The sequence below is a fragment of the Rhinolophus sinicus genome, chromosome 4 (genome assembly GCF_057876585.1).
Source record: "Rhinolophus sinicus isolate RSI-liver-muscle chromosome 4, RSI-T2T, whole genome shotgun sequence".
Classification (NCBI taxonomy): Eukaryota; Metazoa; Chordata; class Mammalia; order Chiroptera; family Rhinolophidae; genus Rhinolophus; species Rhinolophus sinicus.
Genome location: NC_142504.1, coordinates 23,591,565 through 23,618,751, shown reverse-complemented (window position 1 = coordinate 23,618,751; position 27,187 = coordinate 23,591,565). Strand labels below are relative to the sequence as shown.

Below are 27,187 nucleotides of genomic sequence, written 5' to 3'. Positions count from 1 at the left end.
TCTGCTTCTTTGCAACACCGGCACCCAATTGTGTGGCAGAGCATAGAACCCGTAGTGCTGCAGACTCTGGTTACACAGGGCATGACACCCAGTGCCAGCTGCACTGACCTCAGTAAAGATACAGGTCATTACCGTGCACAGGTAGCCTTAGGCTCAGTTAGACACATGCACAGCTTGACTTTGGCGTTAAACTATGCCTAGCATACCTACTGCAGGAGAGAGATCCTCAGCATATGATGGCAGCTCTCACTCAAAAGCCCATATAAGCAGATGCAACAGAAGTAAGGATTCAAGAAAAGCAAAAAGCAAAAAAAAAAAAAAAAGAAAAAGCAAAAAACACTCCCCCTGCCCCCCCAAACCCACAAAAAACAAAGGGATCCTTTATAGGCCTTTTAGACATTGATCGGTATATCAATGTTTCCTGTTTTCAAACTGCAAAGCATTAATGAGGTCTTAAGCTTAAAATTCTTAAGGCACCATTGAGTTAGCCAGTATTTGCTGCTCAAAATGTTAACATTTGTACAGAGCCAAGAAAGTAACTGTAGAAAGTTAGCTATGGATTCGAGGGCTTGTCCACAGGTTTGAGTACACCCCTCACCACATGGTCGCCATTTGGTTCTACAATGGTTAGGAGGCTATATCAGAAGATTCTTTTCCGAGGAGGCAGGCTATTTTTAAGCCCAAGTTGCTATTTTCATAGCGAGAAGGAAAGTAGAAACAGTTCCTAAGACACAGGACTAAAACTGCTCGCAAGAGAGTATACTTTCTCTGTCACTAGATGGAGCCCACACTCAGGTCCGTTTGGGGGTGTCCGAACCAGAGTCAAAAGCAACAGAAGAATTAAAATGCTTTACATATGTTGGATGTGTAAGAAAGGAGCCTAAAATAAACCTGGTGATTGGGGATGTCTTCGTGCAAATCTCTAAACTTTGCAAGAGGATGGCTATATCTCAATGCCCTTCTCACTGAAGAAATTCTCATAGGTATTGTTAAAGAGAAAACCACAGGCCCAAAATCGCATCATTTGTGCTCATGCCTATGATACCAAACCTAAATTTAATAATTGACCAATCTGCTGTTTCAACCTCTCTCAGAAACATACTTTTTAATCAACTAGTCTAGAATTTTCTGGTGAAGCACCAGTCAGGTAGTCAGTTACCCGGGCCCTCTCCATCCCCCATAGAAAAAAGAGGCAATCTTAATGATAAAAACCCTTGACATTTCCATTTCCTCCCCCTCAAAAAAAGATGTCCGGGGCTAAAAATACTCTTTTCTTTTGTAAATATCTCCTTTGCCCCACTCTTTTTTCTATAAAACCCTTCCATTTTGTACAACTCTTCAGAATGTCCTTCTAGTTGCTAAACGAGAATTTGTTCCGTTGAGTTTTGTTTTTTAAACAGCTGTGCACAACAGCATTGTTGGAAATAATATGAACTAGACAATGGAAAAGGAGATACTTTTCTATGGTCTAGTTGGATTAATTAATATATGCTCTGACTTAGGTCAGAGCCTTCTGGAAGAGTTGTTCTAGGGGCAAAATAAATTTGCCTGTCAGTGGGGACAGGAGGATAGTCAGAGGAGCAGTGATTGGTATGGGGAGAGAAGCTTCACGAAGGTGGGCACAGACCTTGCTGGAGGCACAGCTTATGTCCTTTCCTAAAGGAGGACACAAAATCCCTGAGTGACTCCAGGGGAGGGGCTGGTAAATGTCCTGTAAAAGGGCAGACAGTAAATATTTTTGGCTTTCAGGTCAGATGGTTTTTGCAATAACTAAGCAACTCTTCCAAATGTCATGCAAAAGCAGCCATAGACAAGATGAAAACAAATAAGTGTGGCCGTGGCTAATGAAACGTTATGTATGGGCACTGAAATTTGAATTTCATATAATTTTCATGTTACAAAATGCTATTCTTTTGAGTGTTTTTCAACCATTTTAAACACTGAAGCTCATGCTTATTTCTTGGGCTGTACCAAAAGAGGCAGCAGTGTGGAACAGCCCATCTTTTGCTGACTCCTGTACTAGGTTAAAAGGTAGGGTCAGTGGGGTGTGACAGGAGCTCTTTTTGTCCACCTGTGGTCTTCCCCTTTTTGATGAGGGGCCTCTGTCAAATTATATATCTGACCTCTTATTCCACCCCTTATTCCTTTTTATGGGTGTAGATTTACCAGATTAATTGATCATACCATTCATTCTTTAAGCAATTAAAGATACAAATTGCAGGTAGATTATGGGTAATTGGTGTCTATGGTTACTTCATTTAGCCAATGAGAATCAATAACCTCCGCAGATGTGTCCATTTGCATACTAAACTTTCCCTCCAGGAGGTTTATAAAAGACTTTGTTTTACTCCTCTCCAGGAAACCCATGTATCAGGTTAATTGACGCCATTCCCAGTCCAGATGGATGCTGGTTAGAACAAACCCATCATTTCCAAATCCAACAGTGACTGGTTCAAGAAACTTGGCTTAAGTCCAGTATCATCTGTACCGTGTTTCCCCAAAAATAAGACCTACCTGGACAATTAGCTCTAATGCGTCCTTGGGAGCAAAAATTAATATGACCTGGTCTTATTTTACTATATAAGACCAGGTCTTCTATAATATAATATAATATAATATAATATAATATAATATAATATAATATAATATAATATAATATAATATAATACAATGCTGGGTCTTATACTAATTTTTGCTCCAAAAGACGCATTAGAGCTGATTGTCCAGCTAGGTCTTATTTTCGGGGAAACACGGTAATATGTGATGGCAAACATTACTAGTTAGGGGTGGGCACAATGACCTGACTTGTCTCAAATATTTTATCCAAGGTTATGGGAAATGTTCTTCGTCTTCCCTGGATATAAATAAAAATATATGCTGCCATATAATTAATGCTGGCATCTATGCCGTTGCCCTGAGGGAAGCAAGGCGGAAAACAAGACTGGGATGCTGAGGACAGAGCAGATAGAGAGTGAAATGTTTCCAGTGTTCTGACTCATACATTAGGAGAATCCACCTTACATCTCTGTCTCTTGTTTTGTGACAAAACACATTTCTGTATTGTATACGATTCTGAAGCTTATAAATAAAATGAGCAACATAACGCGGACAAGAGGGCAACTTTATGTTGGCTTATTTTCTTCATTGTACAAGTAATATATGATTAAGATAGAAAAATACAGATAAACAAAAAGAAAAACAGCTCAAGGGACTACCAAGTTTAGCATATTATAATGTCATTCCAGATGTCTCACTAGGCACACACACACACACACACACACACACACACAATTCCCATTCACAGAGACATACTACCCATGTTTATTTTTATTTTTAATATTTTGAAAATTTTAAATAGTTTCAGATTTACGGAAAAGCTGTACAGAAAAGTACAGATTTCCCATATACTTCATGCCCAGTTTACTATATTAGTATGGCATATTTATCACAATTAATAAACCAACATTGGTATGTTGTTTATTTATTTATTTTTGTTCACAGGTTTATTATGAAAAACACTGCAGTGCCCTTGTGCAGTAACATGGTCATACAGAAGAGGGAGAAAAACAGTTCTGTTCCAAACAACTCCCCAGGGTCTGACAATAACAAAGAACAACATGAGGCTGAGATTTGAGAAGGGAAATAAACTGAGTGCAGACAAATCATACAATTAAATTAAGCGGTATCCCTGAAAATAAACAGAACGATTGATTTTAAAACTCACAAGTGGAGAGGAGGCCTTTGTACTTATTTTTTAAAATGTTCATTAAGCTCCAATGATTGTTTGCTGCTATCCTTATCTACAGTCATGCTGAGTAAAGCTATAGCTAAATGGAAGTTAAGTTGTATTCACAAGGTGTTAATGTTTACATCTTATGATCTGCAGTTCTCAGAGAAAGCAAAAGTAACTATAAATAGCATTGTGCCAGAAAGTGGTTTCATGACCAACAGTGTTGCTTCAGCATGCAATGAACTGGGTCATTCTAAAGCAGTCACGACTGTTGATGACAAGAGGCTTTGTAGTTTTATAGATCACATCTTTTGGTCCGGGTGAAAACAAGTTTTTTGAATGTTAACTATTCTCTGACACTTTGGATTTGCTGTTGCTCTTCCCATTTCCATTAGGTCAATATATGGTTCATGGCAATACTATACAAGTTTACAATTTCATTATAGGAAGTAGTTTGAGATACGAGGATTAACATGTGGCTTGCCTCTGGGAGGTGCTGGGTCAAACTGCAAGAAAGAGTATTTTAGAGTATCATCCAGTTCCATGATTGCAGCGTGGTGACCACAATGATAATTGTTTGGAGCACTGAAAATCGTTACCACATTCCGGTCATGGCACCAGTTACATGATCAGCTGGTGAGCTCTAGACACCAGCGTGAAGCTATGTGTATGATTAAATGTCTCGAAAATTCCTTACCCAAAGATGTAACCAGCTCCTTGAGGAGATATACCCCAACCACTATGGTCATCTGGATGTGACCACAGCAAGTCACACATTGGAGCCTCATGGTGAACTTCTTGTTGGTGACCAAGTGCTCTGATGTGATCCAGTGTATCTACGGATGGTGAGAGGCCACCAAGTAGACCGAAAATCTGCCCATCCACCAAAGCAGTGAGAGCAAGATAAACAGAAAGATCTATAAATTATTTCCAAACATTTGCATTTCCGTATTTCCTTAAAGGCTCATAATAGAAACCTTATACTTGTGTGATCTGTCTGCTCTCATGATTTCCTCGAAGAAAGGTGGTACATTCACGGTAATGAACCTTAAGAGCTACAAGCAGAGTAACTGTTTCAACTGAATACTATCCTCTGTCAACACAATCTTCCATAAACAAGTAATCTGGTGATTTGCCACCAGTTCTGAACAGTTCCATGAGATCATGGAATTGTCCACGCACATCTCTGCAGACGGTCACTGGACATCGAACCTCTTTTACGTTGGATTCTTTTGTCAGGGTTTCTTTAGCCTTCTAGCAGAGGCTCTTGACCTGGGACTCGGAGACCTGCTTGCACTGGTCCAGCTCCTTGGTGAACATTTGCTCCTCCGTGATGCCACCCACGGGAACTGGCTGCCATTCCGCGCAACTTACGCGCCACCGCCAGCACACCGGCCACAGGCACACGCAGCCACCAGTTTCCGGGGTACTTGGGGGGCTGCTGGAGGTTGGGCGGTGCCAGAGCAGCCTGTTCGCTCACCCTGCGATGCTCCACCACCAGCCGCAGCCCTCCAGCGCTCTCCTTAGCCCCGGAGCTCGGCTCTCTGTAACCTTGACATGTTATTTTTAACTAAAGTCCATACTGAATTCATATTTTCTTAGTTATGTTACCTAATGTCCTCTTTCTGTTCCAGGCTCCCACCCAGAATACCACATTCTTTGCAGGGGACAAGTCTCCTCAAGCTCCTCTTGGCCGTGATCGTTTCTGAGACTTTCTTTGTTTTTGAAGATCTTGAAGATACACTGATCAGGTATTGTGTGACATGTCACAAAATTTGGTTTGACTGACCTTTTTCTCGTGGTCAGATTGGGGTAATGATTTCTGGTCGGATGGTCACAGAGGTAAAGTGCCATCTTCATTATGTCACATCACATCGAGGGTATATACTATCAGCATTATTTATCAATGTTGATGTTGACCTTGTTCACCTGCTGAATTAATGTTTCACAGTGTACTGTACATTCTCCCTTTCCATACTGTACTCTGTGAAAGTCACTATGCACAGACTACACTAAGTTGTGGGGACTTAAGTTCCACCTTCTTGATGGCAAATATCTACATAAATTATTTGGATTTCTTCTGCACTACTGTCTATTCTCCCTCTGTAGTGATGTATAATGTATTTAAGCACCACTTTCTTTCATTAAGCAATTTTTAAATGTATTTCCATGTCAATAATGAAAATATTTGCATCATTATTTAATTTGTTGCCTACACTATTTCACTATGTGTGTGTCTCTTAATTTATTTTTAAACACTTTCTTATTAATTAGCATTTAAATGATCTTCCTTTAACTATTATCAACACTGAAATACATATTAAGAAAATTGAGACATTCAGGGGAAGTGTCATCTCACAGTCATGAGCTGAATTTAAAGAATGCCCATATTGTGAAGAGATGAACTTTTTCAGAGAAGGAGATACGCCAAACTATCTAAGTAACCATCTCTATGGCCAAGCACTAGAGACCACATATGGAATGAGTATTGAGGGCCTGGGATAATTTTAAATTCGTAATTACATCTCAACAATGCAGTGAAAATTGCACTTTTTTTGGGCTCCAACACAAAGACATACCAGAGAGTTTTATTCATCACAGTAAGACTTGGAGGCACAGATGCTCCAGATTAAATTTGGTAATTAAATTTGATAGTTTGTAACCAAAAAATCCTAAATTAAATTATAGTCTTCATTGTAACACTTAGGATAGTTCCCCAGTAGGAATGAGGAAGAAAGAAGTATCTGTGGCTACATTTTGGGCACAAAATTGCCAACATTTCAGACAGATCTAGGGAGCTGTCCACAGTGGTGTGCCCCAGATACCAACCAGCGAATCTCAGTAAGTAAATGTCAGTGGGTACGGACGCATGGGTTAAACCATTTCAATTCAAGTTTCTTCCAGAGGCATCTCAAGGATCAGGTTGAAGACAATACATACTTATTTCATTACTTTCAGTCCCACAGAGAGTGCCAGAAGTGGGATTGCAATCATCACTTTTAGTCCTCAGTAAAGTGAGGAAGATTCATTGATCATGCCTGGTTTGACGAAAACATCAAGACCTAAAGAAAACCTGTCATTTGCCGCCACAGGCTGGAGAGAAGAATGACGCCCATCCAGAGTCCAGAACGGCTGGAGAGGAACAGACAGACAGGTGATGGACTGGGGAAGAGGAGGGTGCTCTGTTTTCTTCCTCCCCTTTGCACACAGAAACAAACGCTACTCAGTAAAAGATTTGTACTGAAACATCTTATCGTCAAAACCGATAGAGACAAATAACTTAGGTGAGAGGCAAATCTCTAAGATGAGGGCTTCTGAAATAATTGTATCCTATTACATCTGCTTAAGAAGTAGACTCTTTAAAACTTCTCCTTTTATATGTATTTTTTAACTGATTTTGATTTTTTACCTTAGTGCTATTGAATAAAGCTTTTTGTATCACTCCAGAAAGGCCAAATGCATGCAAAGGAGCTCATTCAAAGAATATCCCTGCATGGATTAAAAACAAACAAAAACAAAAACAAAAATAAAAACAAATAACAAAAACATGGCATATCGCATTTTATATGAAGGGAGAAAAATATGTTTTTATGAAATAAATGTTTCATCTCTTGGCCTTTCATATAGTTTTGACTCAAAAATTTTAAAGCCATATTGATTTCTTACACCCATCAGTATGATCAATTATCTGTAAAGCAAGTTGAAATTAAGCTATATATCTGGACTGAGATTTAAAATAAAACTATGAATAGAATGGTCAAATAAATATGAATATAACATAACAAAAATATAAGCTAAATATAAAATAGATAAATGTGAAACTAATATATTGTAGTACTTACGATTATAGAACCATGGCCATGTAAAAACAGCATGGCTAAAAAAACAAAAAAATGGATAAGTAATGGAAAGGGAGTTGGAAGTTTAAGTTTACAAAATTCTTTATTTTGCCTAGCAATGCTAGGCAAATTTATTTTGCCAATAAATGCTGTATAAATTTGAAATTGTAGTTTAAGGAAAAAAAATGTTTTTATTGACATTTCTTTAATATAATCTTCATTTTTTTTCCCTTTTACATTTAAATCAGATCTATCTTTAGGAGTTAATATCTTTTAGAGTAAATAAACATTTATTTAAAACTCTGCAATTCCTTGGGCTTTATTTCAGTTGATCTTAATTCTGTAAATTTCATGGTAACTTCAACACATTTTAAATTTTAAAATAACATGAAGAGTATGATCACATTTGATCTTGCTTATTTATACTGTGTTTATTAGATGCGAGAAGTCTGAAATGTTTTTAAAATATTGATGACAAGTGCAATTTGATAGTAGCATTTGGGGGATTGTTACTTCCTTTTAAAAAAAATTAGGTACTTTTATGTATCTCTTAAATTTCTAAAATTAATATTTTCCCCAAATACATATATGTATATAAGTATAAATAAATAGATGCATGTGTCACAACTTTTGTATATACACCTCCATAGATATATAAATACATAAAGTCTAGTAATATAAAGTTAACAGTTTTTGCCTGGGGAGTGATATTATGGGAGGGTAAAGAGGAATTACCATTTTTTACACTATTTGCATTTGTACAGTAATCCCATATTGCTTTTATATTTTAAATGTCTAACTTTTAATCAAGAAAAGAGAGAAGTTAAATTTTAAGGAAAGTTATTTTCTCTACTCTATACTTGATTTTCTTATATTGGTAAGAGCTCAATATAAAATAAAAATGGGATATTTGGTAAGGTCTGAAACATACCTCAATGTAGAGAAAATATATATTTGACAGGCTATTTAATGAAATAAGGTTCCCACGTTGGAGCTGTGTGTTCTGTCTCTTCATGGAGATGCTGAGAGTTCCTGCAGACACCAAACACTCCATGCAGGTTTAGTGCCTCCTAATCTAGCAGAGATTTAAATAGTAGTAGGCATGCATGCTTTCTTGGTCATGCATATTCTGCACAAGTGGCTAATAGGGTGATGGAAGCAGAACTGACACTGGGTAGTGAGCACACAACGCAATATATAGATAATGTATTATTAAAATGTACACTTGGAACCTATATCATTTTACTAACCAATTTCACCCCAATAAATTTAGCAAAGATTAAAATTTTTTTGGAAAAACCTAATTAAAACATTCCCAAACTATTTTAAAGCAATATTATTCACAGGTTGAATTGATTCAAGTATGTCAGAAAACTTTCTTTTCTTTGTGTTATTGATTGATGATGATAGAAAGAAAAATATTCAGAGAGCCTGATAGAAAACACACTTGAAGTTAGGTCAAATTTTACTGTTTTCTTTTGCTATTTAATGTTCCATTGTTAGGTTGAATCATGAGCACATTACTCAGAGTGCATGAGTTTTAAAGGATACATAATTATATTTGTAATAATAACTGCTGGTTTTAAAAGAGAACTCATATAATGTGTTTTCAGGCAATTAGAGAATGATGTCATTGAAATAGTTAATGTATTATGTACGCTTAATTTTTAACTTAAATCAGGATTTTAAATTGACTTTTTATTTGATTTCAAAGAACAAACATACAGATATTCTCCTGTTTTCCAATAGATGTCAGTATCAAAAAAGAAAAGAGCTAGTCAGTTGTTAGATATAACTGTCTCTCAGTACAAAGGAGAATATTATTTTCCTTCTTTCCAGCTTCATGTACTCAGAATTGGTAGCCAGGTTAAGCAGTCCAACAGGGACAGCGGTTCTGAAACTAACGACGGTTATTATTTTGAGGGGAGACATTCATGTGATTTGTATAGGTAGGGACTATGGTGCTTGAGGTAGAAGAAAATAATAAGGGAACATCTGACTGTTTTCTAGAAGATCCTATTTCCTTTATTTCTTTGTTGTTTTTTTATTCCCTGTCTTTTCTCTATATAAGACTCAATCCCTACTTTTCAGTTTCCATTTCCCAATGTTAATTCACAAATTATTGTATGTTCAAAAAAGGAGTTTACATAATTCTTACATGGCATTTTAATCTTTCAAATACAAGATTTTATTTTGTTAAAATTACGTAGATTAGCTGGGCTATAATTTATTTAATCAATCATTCAAGACATAGTATAAGTAGGCACAGATCAAAGCAAGAATTCATTATGTTGGGGAAGGAGAATGTGTCACAGCAAGTCAGAAGACACAGAATCAATGAATTCAGAGGACCTTTTATAGGTTACTAAGACATTATTTTTTAAAGGACAAAATAAGGAAGAGGAAACAACAGAGTGTTTATATTTGTTACCAGCAATGCCAAAAGCAGTTTGACCAGAGGAGATACAGGTGCAGCTAAGTTGCCCTCCTTATATATGACCCCACTTTTAGGACCCTTGCCTTGCCAAAGACTTTATAATAAAAGAGAAAAGAACAGCAACACGTATACAAATAAAGTATGTAAAATAAATCATAACCCACACATAGCCTAGTTAAGCCCATCTTGGGGGAAGGTCTGGGGATGAATTTGGGAAAGGCTGTACCACAGGCAACAAAGACACAAACTCATAAAGGACAAAATCTGAGGAGCATGTAAAAAAGCCGTACTGAGTCAAAGCATCCAAGAGCATTGTGGATCCTGGTCATCTATTTTACCCCCATAATTATGGTCAAGACACGTGACTAATCACATAACCAGTTTTAATCACCCATATCAAGGTCTGGAAGGAAGCCCTGATCAAGAAGAAGCAGAAACTTACGTTCCCACTGCCCGGCGTATAAACTGGTTTGGTAACACAGAGCAATCTAGCGCCTACTGTCTCCAGTGAGGGTTGGGCCCTGTCTCTGCTCAAAGAGAAGATGGAATAGGGAATTTCTCATTTTTCACTATTAGAAACAATACTGTGGTACCTGAGATTTTTCTGTAGAATGCATTTCTAGACATAGAACGCTCAGATCAAAGGGTATGAGTGTTTCAAACACAATATTTTAAAATAATAATAACATGACTATTCCTTACCATCCGTTCCATTTTCACTATCATAGAACTTTAATTTATCTTAAATGAAGCATTATATTTGGAGTAAGTGTTAGTTACCAAAATTTCAAATGAATTCATCAACAACATAGAGAACTCAAGGCCGGAGAGAATTAAGACTTTAGAATTTTGTCAAAAATGGAAAGGGTATTTATTCTGAAATTTTTACTTAAGTATATGTTGTCACCATGCATGGAGTCGTAGTAGATTTTAACATTGTATATAGATGACATTACATATTTACAGATCTTCTGAACTAAATCATGTGGAAGAAATTACATCACCCTCTACAAGAGCAGCAATGTGATGGCTTTGGAAGGAATGGCTAACAACTTTCATATCATGCTGACATTTTCTTTCATTACATTACACTAATCTGAATTTACCTTCTTTTACCTTTACACTCCAGTATTTATTCATACCTACTTAATTTATCCAGAGAAAAGTTTTTAAAAATCTCACACATTTCTCATTTGTATTTCCTTTTACTGTGGTTGAAGGATCAAAAGGAAGTCCATTATCTTGTTTCTTCAGGCTTTGCTCCTCTTCCTTCCTCTGCATGATGAGGACTGAAACGCAGATGGACTAAGAAGCAAACCATGCGCAACTTTCTGATCAGCACCAGACTCAATTTTGCCCTTGGGCATGTAAGCTGCCAATTTTTTCAGGATTAGAACTGAATAAGTGAGAGAATGTTCCTTGTTAGTGATCAGAAAGGATACTTTGCACAACATGGAGTGTAGAGAACACATGTTGCTATTGACATTTTCCTGTAAGAAGAGGAAACACAGTTTGAGAGCAGTTTCAATGTTACTGAAAGTGTAGGCTCCTGACAGAACCTGCACGATGTTATGCATTTATAAACAAAATTGTGCAGGCATTTTTGTTAGACTTTTTGAGTAAGGGTCAAAAAGATATGGTCTTATTACTTGTCACTCATGAACAATATCACCAAGACATGTCATTTAATCTCTCGTAACCGAGATCTTTTGCTTGCCTAGCAGATTAGATATATTGTGAAGGTATTTATAAAATCACTTTATAAAAAATACTAAAAGATAATTGCACAACTAGTATTCTTAAAACCAGGGGAGAAAATACAGTAATGTACAGCTATTTTTGTTGGATTTAGATTACTTTTGCCACTTAAGGAATTTGCTTTCTCAAATTTTAGAGACTAAAGGCATAAAGGCAGTGTTTTTAATTAGGTGAGATCTATGCATTTGAAACAAGCCAAAAAAAAAAAAAAAACTGAACAAATTTTAAAAAGTTAATATCTGAGATAATGAAAAGAAAGAAAAAGGTTTTCTTCGTAGTTTGCACAAACCCCTTCACCCTGGTCTTTACTGTCCTTGAACTTAGCAGCTCCTATAGTTATCAAAAATATTCACATTGTTTTCAAAATTCAAAGAGCATAAGAAGGATTATATAATAATGAAAAGAATAACACTAAAAAATAAAAATAAACAGCACCCTCCCAGCCCACCAAATAGTTCAATTCCTTCAGAAACAAATCCTCTTTCTGTTTTCTGGATTTGGTTTCACTGGTGTTTACCTCGATCTCTAAATTTTCTTTTATAACACATTTTCTTGATCCATAAAATGTATGCATTGTCTGATTTTTTTTTTAATGATAGGATAGGAATTGGCTCACATCTATCACCTGTTACATCTCTAGCCTCCCGTAATGCAGAAGACTTTCTTAAATCTCCATTTTTTATCCATTTTCCATAGACAGCATCTCTTGACCCCTCTGTAAAATAGATTAGTGCTTCCATCAGTCTCTCTACTTCTGTTTATCCCCTTCCACCTCCCTATGTATCTTATATATGTGGTCTATCCTCTTTATATATTTTCCTTGATCCTTCCTGACTTCAAAGAAAATGAAATTTCTCATATCCGAAACCCACACAGTTGGAAGAAGATCCACATAAATGGATCTCATGATCCCCATCCATTCTTCAACAAAGACAATAGAGGGATTTTAATGATTTGAGCTTATTAAAGTCGAAGTCAGATAACTGCCACTTTTGCAAGTACTTTTGTATAATGTGGTTGTTACTGGTAAGCACATTTCAATTAGGCAAAAATGTGTGTTTTAACAAACTGATTAAAAACATTGTTAAAAATAATATCTCCGAAGGAAACAGTCTTTGATTTAATTTATCCATCTTCACTAATCTGAATATTTGGACAATTATCCTATATATAATCTGTATCTCAAATAGCAGGATGATCATTTGAATTTGAATTTCTAAAGCTTTAAGAGAAATAAAACGGCATCTTTCTTTGGAAAAAAAGAAAGGAAGAGAGAGAGAGAGAGAGAGAGAGAGAGAGAGAGAGAGAGAGAAAGAGGAGGGAGGGAGGGAAGAAAAAAGAAAGGAGAGAGGGAGGGAGGGAGTGAAGAAAGATTAAGGGAATCATAAGAGCTACAAATGAATTTTTTTATTGTGTGAGTACATTTTCTATTATGTAATACTGGCATTAATAATAAAATAAAAATAAATTATTTTAAACTTGCTCTAGAATATAAAGGAAAAACATTTTTATATGACTAAAATTCATAGAAATGTCTGTTATATTCATATTAAAATACAACCTACATTATCATCTTTCAGAATGCCTCCAAAGAGGTCATCATCTTATCTCCTGTTATTCGTCAATGTACCATTTTGGTTGAATATTGATTTTAACTAATTTTATCAGGTTCTCTAGAAAAATAAATATAAACAAAAAGACATGATAGATTTAAAATAGAAAATCTAAGCTCTTCAGTTTGCCTGCCTATTTTTCAGCTTGTAAACATATTGTGTCTTAATTTCCTTCTAACTTTTTGTTATCTCATTGAAAAAATACTTGTTATGAACATAGGTATTTCTGTTTCTGGTAGGTGAATAGTGAGGGTAGGCTTTCTAAGTGTGCTGGACATCTCTTAAACCATGCACTTTGGCTGTATATGATATATGGCCCAGGATAAGTAGTTCTTTCATGAAAGATAGCAGGGCTTTTGCCTGGTGACTGCCGGTCTGTATCCCGAGGAGGCCGCCCTTCTCATGTATGCCAGGTATGAACTGTGAGGGGTGCAAGCAGATGACTTGTCTGAAACATAATCAGAACCAGGGCTAGAACTTTGTTTTTGAAGATTAGAGGCCAAAACTATTGCTCCCTAAGGTTCTAAACCAAAGATGAATAGCAAAACCCACAATCTATAATGAATATGTGTCTTGCTTTCTGAGGATAAAGTTGATTGAATTTTAGTAACACTGCACTGAAGAGAATTATTAAATTGACCCTGAATCAAAATTAATTAAGCAGGTTCCAACAGTTTGTGGTATGTGTTCTTCCTGACTAATCTTCTAAGGAAAACCCTGTCCAATATGATTTTTCAAAACTGTGTATATTGAATTTTAAATGTCTTCATGCACAAGCTTGTTGGTGGGCAAGATGTCCAGTCATACTTGCTGTATACTAGACCAACCCATAAAACTCATTTGTGGGCATTTACAGTTGTATCAATATTCTTGTCACTCTCAGTACCTTGACCATTACAGTTGGAGAGTCTTCCTTTTACTGGAAAAGTCAATCCTAAGGCTGGTTATTGTTTTACTAATATTCTGTTGGTAATATGCCACTTGGTAAAATCTGCTTCATGAGTTCCAGAAGGCAATTGGCTCCCAACAATACAAAGGACCATTGCAAGCATTTTTGGTCAGTTTTGATTGAACACAGATTGCAGAATTGTTTTGCTAAACCACATTATTCTTTCAAATGTTTCTTCAGTAGTCGCATATTACATTCTAATGACAATCATTTGCATTTCAGAGCCCCTTTTGCTCCTGAGGTTTTATGGACGAATTCACTCAGAATTCCTCTGCCTTCACTGTGCTTCTCTTGGGTTGGAGAGGAGACCCATGGCTGCTGGACTTTCGCATGGCTGCAAAGGATGAGTACCTAGGAAGAAACCCGTGAAAACCATCCAGTTTAGGCTCTATCGAGGGTGATATGCAAAGCAGAATGCTAACATATTCCATACACACAGAAAAAAGAAAAAAAGAAAAAAGGAAGGCTATGCTATGAGCTTTATTTCATCACCATTGCTAAAAAACGTTTTGCATGTGAGACTTAGACTTCTTATATAACATAAAAGGTAACCTGAAGGTTAGGCAGTTCAGTTGGATGTTTGGGCCTAACCAGCTCCCAGTTTTTCTTTCATTGTCTGCCGCCTCCGCCCCCACATGCTTCTTTCTCACTCACTACTGGTGGTCCATGGAGTCTGCTGCAGATGTTTCTCCCACACAGTGGAAACATTCCCTAATACGTCTGTGCACTTCCAGGCTCTGCTCATATGGGAAAAGGAAAAATTGGAGAGAAATAATGAATTTCTCGATTGGTCTTATTTCCTTTTGTGCCTTTCAAAAATGCTGAAACAGAGAAATAACTTTGTGACCTATTCACCTTTCCCACACTGCTAGCTATGGAAAGTGGTGTATAAAGTGATTATTTCACTTTGAGAAGTAAATAAATAAATAATGTCATGCCATCTTCCAGAAGTCTCAAGATGGCTATTCTATGTTAGAAAACAATATTGTTTAAATTTTAGTTTTTAAAATAGGAGTTATAAATTCTTCATATTTGGGAAATTACAGTATCTGTGGTTTAATCTACATAGAGCATATAGATTGCATCCTGTAATTTTCAAATATTTTTTATAAAGAGATACTCTTCCCTGTTTGCAGAGTGGAATATAGGACCAGCATGCTGAAAATGCAGGACTCAAAGATAGAAGAAGAAAACAACTGCTCTCATTGTCCCTACTCCCCCTCCATTCTCTCTGCACAGCTAACTATTTATTTGCCCTTGAATGGGCATCTTGGCAGCACCCATAATTTACCTCAGTACTCTTAGATAATATAACTCCTTTAGTCACCTTAGTCATCAAAATATTTCCAATTCAAACATTAACATGCCAAAGTCTATGTTTAAAAAACAATTCCAAACTTCATTAGAGTTTCCCCGTCTCTGCTCCCTCCTCCCATTTAGCCCACTATAGGTGAGAAGCGTTCAGTGAATGTGTGAGTTGTGTAAAAGGGATGTTGGAGGTTCAGTTTTGACTTTACTCTGTCACATCTTCACTGTCTCCTGAACTCCAGAACTTAGTCATGGTTGAAGGAGAGGAGTCAAGAAAGCGCTTTCCTGGCCACCACTGATTTCATACTGTTTCCCATATGCTCTGGAGGTGTTTGAGGCAAACTACCCACTAAAGACTCTCTGGTAAATTCCTGAGAAAGATGATGCCTCCCCAGCTGCTGTGTCTGGCTCCACCTTCACACCAGCACTAAGCTGTACATCCCCAACATCTCTCAACTGCCATCTTGTCTCTGCAGGTGTCTTACGTTGGCTGTCACACTCACTGCCTCCTTCTAGTGCATGGGAAAACTTGCAAATGAGACTGGCTGCTACAAACACAGTTACTCCCCAAATTCAGCCACTGGACACTTGGTCAGACAGATATGGGTCAAACAGAAGCCCACTGAGGCCATAAACTTTAGAGGATGACTACTAAGCTCTTTATCGAACTTTTTGAAGCTCCACTTACCAAGTTTGAGGAGCAAGGACAGTACTGACACCAATTTTTCTCTCGTGGAAGGAACAGCAAGTGGAATCTTCACATCACCAAGCTCTCGCCAGGAATTCTCTCTTCCATCCTCATTTTCTAAATTCATAAATCTTCTACTTTTGTGTGAGGGAGCAAGTGTCTTAGCACTAAGTTCAGACAATATAGGTCCTTCCTGGTTTTCTATAATCTCACTTGGGAATTTAGGATTAGTTGGTAATTATTGCTGTGGGATTTAGCTAAAACTGAGACTAAAAGAATGTCAGTCTCAAAAAAAAAAAAAAAAAAAAAAGAACGTCAGTCTCTTTCTTTTTTTTTTGTGGCGGTGGTGGAGGGTATATGTGGTCTTAAATAACTAAACAGTTCATTAATTCATTCACATAACAAATATTTATTGAGAACTTTCTATGTGCCAGTTGTTATTTGAATTACTGGGGAAACAGCACTGTAAAAAAATCAAATTCCGGCTCTCATGGACACTTGGTAGAGAAAACAAAATAAACAAGAAAAATAAGCAAAACTGAAGCATGTTATATAAGTAATAAGGAGACAAATATAGAATATTCTTTGGGGCTGTATGTGTGTGTGTGTGTGTGTGTGTGTGTGAAATTTTAGTGAAATAAGACAACATTGAGAAGGTGGCATTTGATTAAAGACCATATGAGATGGTAGAGCAAATCATATAAAATGCATTAGTTTGCTAGGGTTACTATAATAATGTGCCACAAACTGGTTGGCTTAAACAGAAATTTATTGTTTCAGGGTTCTGGCGGCTAGAGGTCCAAGATGAAGTTGTCAGCAAGGTCTGTTCCTTCTGAAGCTGTAAGACAGAATATGTTCCATGCCTCTCTCCGAGCTTCTGGTAGTTTGCTGACAATCTTTGTTGTTCTTTGGTGGATACATCACTTCAATTTCTGCCTTCATTTTAACATTACATTCTCCCTGTGTGTGTATTTGCCCAAACTTCCATATTTTATAAGGACACCAGTCATATTGAGTTAAGGTCCATGCTACTCTCATATAACCTCATCTTAACTAATTACATCTGTAACAACCCTATTTCCAAATAAGGGCACATTTTTAGGTGGGAGAAGGGGTTAAGACTTGAACATATGAATTTGGGGGGACACAATTCAACCCTTAATGCAAACATCTGGACAAAGACATTCCAGGCAGATGAAACAGTGAGTATAAATTTCTGAGGCAGGTTCAGGGAAATCTGAAAGATGAGGAGTCCAACGTGGCTGGAGAGAAGTGGATGAGGGCTGAGGGCTGTAGGAGACGGATTCAGAGAAGTAATATGAACAAGCAAGACAAGGTAAGACCTTAAATATCATAGTGCATGTGTTAGTTTTTACTCTGAGTGAAATAAGTAGCCATAGGAGGGTTTTAAGAAGAAGAATACTATTATATCATATATCCCCTAAGAGAGAATAGATTCCGATTGATTTTGACTTATTTTAGAATCTATTTTTTTGATTTCAAAGACCTATGAAAATAAGTTGCCATTCTATAAAATTTTCAAAGCCTCCATTCCATTACAGAACTGGAAGGCAACTCAACTTGGTGTTGCAATCACTGCTGGCTGAATTTGTCAGCCAATAGAATGTTAAGGGGCAATCTCTCTACTATCAGCAGCATCTGCAGACTTCCCCACCACATGGGGGATCTCCTGAGGACACAGAGTTGTGGCTATGAATTTCAATCATCAACATACCCAAATAAAGCTAACTTTGATATTTGCCTCTCATATGTTCCAGTAAGAGAAGTAAAGACAGGAAAATCTATTTCTTGTTGCATTTTTTAAGCTGATAGATTGTATTTCTAAAGAAATGCTACAATAGTTCCTTAAATAAATGTTGTTTACCATTCACATTTCATAATACATTTAAAACCTGAATGCTTTTCTGATACAGTAAGCAATTTCCTTTTGTGTTCTGGGACTTTCACTGCTGGTCTACAGGGCTGACCACACTCACATATATCTAATGACCTGAATTTCCTGACTTGTTTGTGTAGATTTCCAAGGGCTATATACGTAGTGAACAGCTGTTTGTTTGTTTCTCACTTGAGAGGAAATATTCACTAAGGAACTACCTGAGATTTTTCACTCCAAAAGAGTGAAAAGAAGGCCAAGGAAATAATTTATCAACTAGTAAATCAGAAGTTAAGGTAGACCACATTTCATGTAAAACTGTTTTAACTTAATTGTAATAGAAAAGATAAGGAAGGGAGAAGAAATGGAAAGACGTGAATAAAACACAGAGAGCAAAGAAAACACACATAGGTGTTAGAAAGGGAAGAATGTCTGTAAAGTAAGAATTACAATTTATAAATTGTTCTACGATTCTTAAATGGATGAGGGTGAATTTTAGTTTTTGTACTATACCATAATAGTTCCCTTGTCTTCGAAGTTTGTCCCCATTGGCTTGATTCCAATAAGCATATGCTGAAATAAAACCTCATTAACTCATTATTGATCTAAGTCCAAATTTGATCATAGTTTTAAAAGAAATGTAGCTATATTCTTTAAAATATGGAAGTAATTTGGATAAGCTGGTCATTGGAAGGTCAGAGTTACAGGGACCGTAGACATGGTCAGGATCAGTGCTCACATTTTTTTCGATGCAGAACCTGAAACATCCAATGATCACACTGGGTTTTGAGGCTTGTGTTCTTACTAAATCAAAATTCCAATGTTCCTACTGGGAATTTGCATTTTTAGAAAGATCCACGGATAATCCTAACGCATAAAGACAAAGCCTACTTCTTCCTGTTTTCTGTAATATAAATATGCAAGTTAGATTTTTGGATCTGTTGCTGCTAAAACAAAGGAAGAAGACACTCAAGGATTAAAAGATTGAATTTATGATTGATGGATACTGGGATTTCTGGAATAGTTGGAATTTTGACTAGAGAGATATTAGAGTCGTGAAATTCCAAAAAGAAGACAACCCACACGAGAAAAGTATCAATGCTTGCTCATTTGTTTCTTTTGCTAATAACTTTTCTGAGTCTTTGGGGAGGGAAGAGTTTAATTTGTTATGCTATTGAGAAGAAAGGGTGGCAGACTAGAGTGTGATTTAAAAAGATACTATAAGACTAGATAGAACATTTTCTGTTAAATTTTCTTCCACTGAGGCAGGCTTAAAATGGAGCTCAGCCTGCTCTTATAGTGCTGACGAAAGTCATGGCATCAAAAATGTTTTAAGATTCTGAAAGCCAAACAAGCCTCTGTATTTGGAATCTTTCCTTGGGATTCTGGAAGCTGCAAATATACAAAAAGTAAAGAAAGAAAGGAGGGGGGATAAAAAAGGGAGCTCATTTTCTAACTACCATCGCTCTCCGTGATAAATCACATTTCTGTCCACCATAATGTATGCCTTACTTTAAAGAGTTCTATTCAATAGTTGTATTTCAGATTCCACACTGAGTGACTGAATTGTCTACCACCAGTAAAGTAAAATTTGAGCACTTCTCTAAACAATAATGTAAGCTAGTTATATTAAATTTAACAAGGGTTCATCTAGTTTGATGATTAACTGAATTTCAGATACACAATTATAGATCCACACATTGCTAAATATCATGGCCCTGAGATGATTAAGTTTAACAAAAATAATTAGAAAGAACATGGTAAAGGGAAAGTAAGTGATATAAGAAAAAGAGCTAAAGAAATAGGCAATTCCAACAAATCAAATCAAACACAGGACTGGACTTATTTTAGACATATGGCAATTCTATAAATAAACCTAGAGCCTTATCAGTCTTAGGAAGATTAGACGTTCTGTACCCATTCACCCAGTGAATGAATCCATCCTATAACTAAAGTACCTCCTCTGAGCTTTATTTTGTACGTTGGAGCATCAAATTGAATAGGAATTACTCTGAACTTAAACTCTCGAGCCTATATATTTTAAAAGATTTGCCTTGGATAACTGATACCATGGAATGGAGAAACATCAAGGACTTTGATGTTGAACTTCAGAGGTTTAAATTTTTCTTTTGGACACCAATTATGCATTACATGCCTGAGCAAGTTTTTTAACCTCTTCAGCCTCAGAGTTTTCTTCTGCAAAATGGTACTAACAGCACTTAGTTTCCAGGATTTTAGAGACTAAATCAAATAATGCTAGTTGAGTAGTACTCAATAAACAAAGATACCTTCCCTCTCTCTATCCCTATGGGAGATTAGTAAACCTGAGGATCTTTACAATTATCTGCAAAGTCAGTTTGCATCTCTTTATTAGAAGTGTTGAGTAATTCATGATTCCTATATTTAGTGCTTTTCCTCTTGAGAGAATGAGAGTTAAAGTGCTTCCAGTCAAGAGTATGCATAAATTACATGGCATCACTCAAGATCAATTTACAACATTAATAATAGTTATATGATCTGTCATCAGGTATTAGTCCTTGGCAAGAGAAAACTGGACTGGAAAATTAGCAAGGTTGAAGGTGAAGAGCAAAATGCCCCAGTTAACACACACTGGACCTGGGAACACTACTTATCTGGGAATCACCTCCACTTTGAAAGGCCTGGAAATCTGTAGCTTGAAAATGTCTGCATTTCTAAAAGAAAATCATTTATAATCAGCAAGGATATCTGAGAGGAAAAAAAGAGAATGAGTAAATTTGAGTTTACTTCAAACTGAACTTTACCATAAGAGCATCTTTTATCATTTTTGAATTCTTTATTTCCACTATTGACCTCATTTTGAGGCCACTCCTATAAATTCACATATACTCAAGCATACGTAAATATTTATACATGACTCATGGGGAAACCATTAAATTATTCTGACATACTAAAAACCTACGTTAGAGATCTGTGAAACCTTCTTCTCTTTGTCATTGCTGAAGGGTGTAACCTATAGACTGAAGAGTCCTTAGGATGTAGAATATGGATATTCAGAAATTTTAGGCTAAAAACTTAGCAATTTCAAGCCAGCAGAGGGCCCCCAGCTTTAACACGATTCTAGTATGTGCAAAGTCCAGCAAGAACGGTTGGTAGGAACAAAAGTAGGATTTAATATTTGTTATGGGTTTAAGTATTTGCTCTACTCTGTGTTAAATTAAGAAGTATAAACAGATGAATGAAGCCACGCCAAGTCCTACCTCTGACGCCTGAGAGATAATTTGTTAATTTGTCTGTTATGTAAAATTTAATCTCCCTCTGCTTTTCCAGTTTGAAAAACAAATGTGCTTTAAGCCTGCCGCATGAGTCCACATAGACACCTGCAATGTGATTCTTTTAATGTTCCATATTTCTCTCCATTCAAAGCTTAAATAACATGTATTTTCAAATGAAGTTAACCAATTGATTGGTGTCTTTAACCTGTCAATGAATATTGGCAAAGCTCAATGAAGGGCAGTATTAATTGATTTAGTGCTTATAACTCTGATTACTTAAACTGTAACTTTCCATTTAAGAAATATTGGAAGAAGGGAAGAAAAAAAATTGAACTGTTTTCAATCTTTCCCCCTTTGAGCCTTACCCTGCTTATCTTTGTCAGTTCCCTTGTTTTGAAACACTTGGCAGATTTTTACAATCCCAATGAATAATGTACACGCACTGGCTGAGGCAATTTTATTTAGAGAGTTTTATTAACATTATCGGGATACTTTAAAATAACACTGAATTACTGCATGCCCCCAAACCTGCAAATTGACCAAACATATTAGAAATATGTAACACAAATTAATCTGTTGAATAAACTAATTCTGACAAATCCTATTCATTTTCATTTCAGTGATGTCTTTTTCTGTAATGTTGCTCCTTAGTTTATGGGGTTTTCTAAAGTAAATGTAATCTAAGGCAGACAACTAATGCTACACATTTTTTATGATGACAAATATGTATGTAAGTACAATTTTAGTAGAATGGTTTCATATAGCAAAGATGTCAGAAAAGGTGCATTTTTATCTCCCTATATGTTTAATCTGTGCACAGAATGTATCATATGAAAAACTGGGGTGGACTCAGAGAGGAAGGAGAAGTAAAAATTGATGGAAGAAATAGCAATAACTTAAGATATGCAGATAACACCATCTTGTTTGCAGAAAGTAATAATGATCTGAAATGACTTCTGATGAAAGTGAAAGAAGAAAGTGCCAAAGCAGGACTGCATTTGAACAGTGAGAAGACAAAAATCATTACTAGAGAAGAAATATACAACTTTAACATAGACAATGAAGACGTTGAAATTGTTAAAGATTTTACTTACTTTGATTCAGTTATCACTTTAAATGGAAACTGAAGCCAAGAAATCAAGAGAAGGCTGAGACTCAGCAGGGCAGCAATGGAAGAATCAGGAAAGATAATCAAGAGAGCGAAGATGTGTCATTAGAGACCAAGGCTCAGATCATCCACACCCTCTTATTCCCAATTACTATGTAGAGATGTGAAAGTTAGACAGTGAAGAAGACTGATAAGAAAAAAAAAAGTGTTCTTTTGAAATATGGTGTCAGAGGGGAGCTCGATAGATACCTTGGACCAACAGAAACATGAACAAGTGATTCCTAGAGCAAATTAAGCCAGAAACATCACTGGAGGCAAAATTGACAAAACTGAAGTTGTCCTACTTCAGGCACATTATGAGAAGTCAGGGCTCTTTAGAAAAGACAGTAATGCTGGGAAAAACAGAAGGCAGCAGGAAAAGAGGAAGTCCAAATAGGAGACGGATTGACTTCATAAAAGTAGCCCTAGGATTGAGTCTCCAGGCGCTGAGCAGGGCTGTTGAGGACGGGACATTATACACATCATTCATTCACAGAGTCACAAGGAGTCGGAGCAGACTCAATGGCACAGAACACAATCACAACTTTAGCAAAAAGAAAAGGAAAAGTCAAGTCAATGCAAATGAATTCTTCATTCGTTCTACTGTCTTTAAGTGTTCTCCTTTCCTTTTTCCATTTTCTTAGATGCTACCAGTGGATATATTAAAAACATCATTATATTTGAAAAAATTTGTTTTCAACCCTAGCAATAAAGGAAAGTAACTGCAACTGACTTTTATTTTAATTGAAAATAAATGTGGAAAGCGATCAAGAGTAAATAAGCATATTTACCTTTCATTACATAAATGGTTTATATAATTACTATATAAGATAATCATTTTTTATAGTCAGTAGTAATATATTGTGGTTGTAGACAACTGACTAAAACAAGAGAATTGTGTACAAACTTATTTCCAAAGGCCAGAGGCAAGTTGTTTCATGCTTCTTACTCCCCAGAAAGCAATGCAGATGGAAAAAAATATCTGAAGAAATAAAACACAAAAAGGAAAAACAATTAAAATTGAATCAATCCTTTCATTCAACTAAGTTAACAATGTGGAGAAAATAAACATAAATGTTTTAGGCAGTTAAATAATTCAAATTGAATGTAGCAGTTCATAGAATTTAGCCAACCCAGCTTCAAAAACATTATGTGAGCACAAGAGTGGGAGTAAAAAGCTTTGTTTCTATGTTTCTATGGCTTGTTTTTTTTTTTTTTTAATCTCACAAATCTGGGTCATTTATAGGGATGAGGCTAAGTAAGGTAGATATTGAATGAAATAGAACTTTCTTCTGCATTGGGGCATACTGCATGTTGTATGTATTGTATTAAATGATCTTATTATTTATATAGTTTAAGAAACTTTTGGAAAAGAAGAAATAAAAACCTTATTAAGGAATAATTCCTCTTTTAGGCAATGTGATCTACTACATGAATTAAATTCTTAACACTACTGCTGACTTACTTTCTCAGTCTTTTGATCTTACAAAAATATAACAGCCAAATTCTCCTTAAAATTGCAGCTATAACTAAGTCATAATCAGCAGCCATAAGAGTTTATTGAGTTTCCTCTTTTAAGTAATACCACATATTCCCAATAAATCACTCCAAATTAAACAAATAAAACTCTTGATTTCTAAGAATCCTAATGGGAATGACTATACAGTCATCCTTAGTAAGAATTAATGGTTGCAGAATTTTTCACTATGCATAATCAAAATGCCATAATGCTACAATACACGTCCGTCTACTTCTCTTGAGGTAAAATCTGGGCCCTAGTCATAGTCTTCAGACTGTCAGATCTCTGCTAAGCTAACTCTTCTCCTTACTATTACCTACGCACCAAAATAAGCTATAGGATTGCTTACATGATCTCCATTTTAGGTGCTATTAGTATGATGATGAAAAACAGTGATGCCCAAACAGCTGGGTTTACTAGGATAGCTATGTAAGAGTTTCTCCTCTAAGGGTTTTTTATTGTGCTAACTTCCTCTCCAAACTATTAAAATATGACCAGTTGCTTCTCCCCTGAAAGAAGACCACTATGGATGGTCTTCTGAAAGATCCATAAAACTATACAAAGGAGCACGTTTAAGTAATAGAGGGAGGCATAGGGAACATTCTGGGGTGATGGACTGAAGTGAAGTCAAGGCCATTAACTGAGGCCAGCCATTAATTCACCATTAATTCACAGAAAATACCGTGAACTGTGGTAATGTTTCTATTAAAGACTGAACATGGAAAACAACATTAAAAAAATAATAAACCCTCCTAAACATTGATATTTAGATTTTATCGGTAAGTTATTCAGTTTCATATGAACCTTCTGGTTCTTTGCAAAGAACGAGTATTCTTTACATTAGCCAATCTGATAGTTTTCTTTAAATCCATGCAGCCCTTTCAGCCTATGACATCCACAATATGAAAAAAAAAAAGAAACCCAAATAAAATCAACATTATATTGAAGCAGAAGTCAAGAATAATATTAACATTTTGGAGTTACTACAGAAATCAAATATAATATATTTAAAGTCTGGTTTTGATTTTGTTTCTTTTGACTGTAATTCAAGAAAAGTGACCTCATGGGATTTCTCATGATGGTGCCAGGTAAAATAATACTAGGATTGGGGAGTATTTGTGAAAGGCTTTAGATTGTGTAGTGAATTACACTTGCTATGAAGATGGGTTAATGTTGACAGAGGGGTAGCTTAGAAGACAATTTTCAAACGGGACAGAGATGATAAATCTATAATATCAGGATAGTTTAATTTGGATCCATAATACTCATTGTGCAACTAATGAGATCTTGCGCTGTGTAAGATACTAGGATCTGAAATTTGGCAAAAAGTTTTTAATTGGTTTTGAATCTAGTGCCTAGGTTTACAGGGATTATTTCCATGAGTGAAGTTTAGGGAGAATGATTCCAGTGAAACCTCTAATAGCGTATGTAAAATTTTGTGAATATGCCATAATTCTTCTCTTTTTCACTCCTCACCCCCTAGATGATCCACACATTCATTTGGGATCCCAGAAATATTAAGAAGTTATGACTTAACGAAATGAGTGAAAAAGATTAGAATTTTTGTTGATGCATTTGTTGTTAATCCACCGTTTCACAATCAAGTGCTACTTCCTTTAAGGTCCATCCTTAATTAAAACACAAAGATCTTGTCTTTTTCCAATTTTCTAAAATGCTTTTAGCTTCTTACTAAAAAAATTGCAATGTTGTACCCTTTGCAGTTTTATTTGGTTTCTCTGTTTATTTTTTTCTAGGTTCATATGTATTATTCCTCCAAATAGATGGGGGGAAGAAGCTGATGCATAGAGGTCAAATTCAGATTTAAATTACTGCACAGTGAGACCTTTGCTTCAGCTAGGCATTGTCCTAGGTACCTTTACAAGATTATGATGTTTAATTCTTATCAGAAACCATGGAAGATTGGTAACCAGTTTGCTGATAAAGCAAGGAGAACTCAGAATTTATGTGGTTTACCAAGAAATCACAAACTACAAAATAACAGAGCCTGAGATGAAGCTTTTCATTAACATAGTGTACCCCAGAAAATCCAACCGCACATCCTTGAAAGTCAGTTCAATGAATATGAACATCAATAGTGAATTCATTTCCTCTTTTTTAGTCATCACCTGCACTTTCCTAGTGATTTTTGAGTCAGAAAATGCTAGGTTTCTGAGACCTTTTCAAAATCAATATTTTAAGTAAATGGAGTTTTTTATATATATAATGAAATCCAGATTGGCACAGGGGCATAGAAATTATATAAAATGAATATGTCCTTCTGAAAATGTGTATAACTCTGAAATAGTAACCCTGTTCCATTAGAAAATAAGCAAGGAAAACAGATTTGCTTGTATAATTTTGAATATGTCTTTGTGTGTGTGTTTGATCTAATTATACATTTAATACATAATTTTAAACTACAAAATTATTCAAATGGGCTCAATATAACCACTTGATTATTGTAGTCATTCCACTTTATATTTTCTCTGGTCCAAACTTTCTCTTGATTTCATATTAAGCTGTTTATTTAAGTCTTTCATAGTTGATTAGATTACATGTATCACTTTAGAACATTCATTAAAACATTTCTCAATCAATTATTTGTTAAATGAAGATAGGAGAATTACTACTTAGGCTTTTATAAGAATAAAATGGCAACCATAGTGCGTTTTTGCAATATTCTTCCCTAATCTACAGATATGTTTCAAGAGATGTAAAAACTCAATGAATACTTATTTTATCCTAAGTGTATCCCATGATTTTAACAGCTGGATTCAAAATATGAAACAGAGGAAGTTCACTCTTGGTGTCAAGCCCTCCTTGTGCTAACACATCATTAGGGGCCCTGGTCTTCAGGCTATTTCCTTGACTTCCCAGGGCCCTTGACTCTGATACCTGAACTTTGTCCCATGCAGATGCTCTCCATGTTTCCTTCACCCCTTTCTAAAAAGTTCATCAATTGGCAGGTGGCTAATCTGAGCCACTAATCCATAATAAAGCACCAGGGGGAACTGATGTGTTATTCTGCTGGTTATGTTTGTGTTTTAAGGT

At 35.9% G+C, this 27,187-nt stretch overlaps 1 protein-coding gene and 1 pseudogene across 2 annotated transcripts in view; both read right to left on the bottom strand.

The window, feature by feature from the left end:
* Positions 1-3,320: 3,320 nt before the first annotated feature.
* On the bottom strand, positions 3,321-21,802 carry LOC109445099 (serine/threonine-protein phosphatase 2A catalytic subunit alpha isoform pseudogene; annotated as a pseudogene). Its single transcript, XR_016021064.1, has 2 exons — positions 14,264-21,802; positions 3,321-11,496 (listed from the first exon to the last, which is right to left on the bottom strand). The product of XR_016021064.1 is annotated as a serine/threonine-protein phosphatase 2A catalytic subunit alpha isoform pseudogene (transcript).
* A 121-nt stretch (positions 21,803-21,923) lies between these two features.
* Positions 21,924-27,187, bottom strand: part of AGMO (alkylglycerol monooxygenase) — a 299,173-nt gene continuing 293,909 nt past the window's right edge. Inside the window, exon 13 of the mRNA XM_019727089.3 lies at positions 21,924-23,599. Within this exon, the coding sequence (XP_019582648.3) occupies positions 23,525-23,599 (75 nt within the window). The 3' untranslated portion in view covers positions 21,924-23,524. The remainder of the gene's footprint in view (positions 23,600-27,187) is intronic.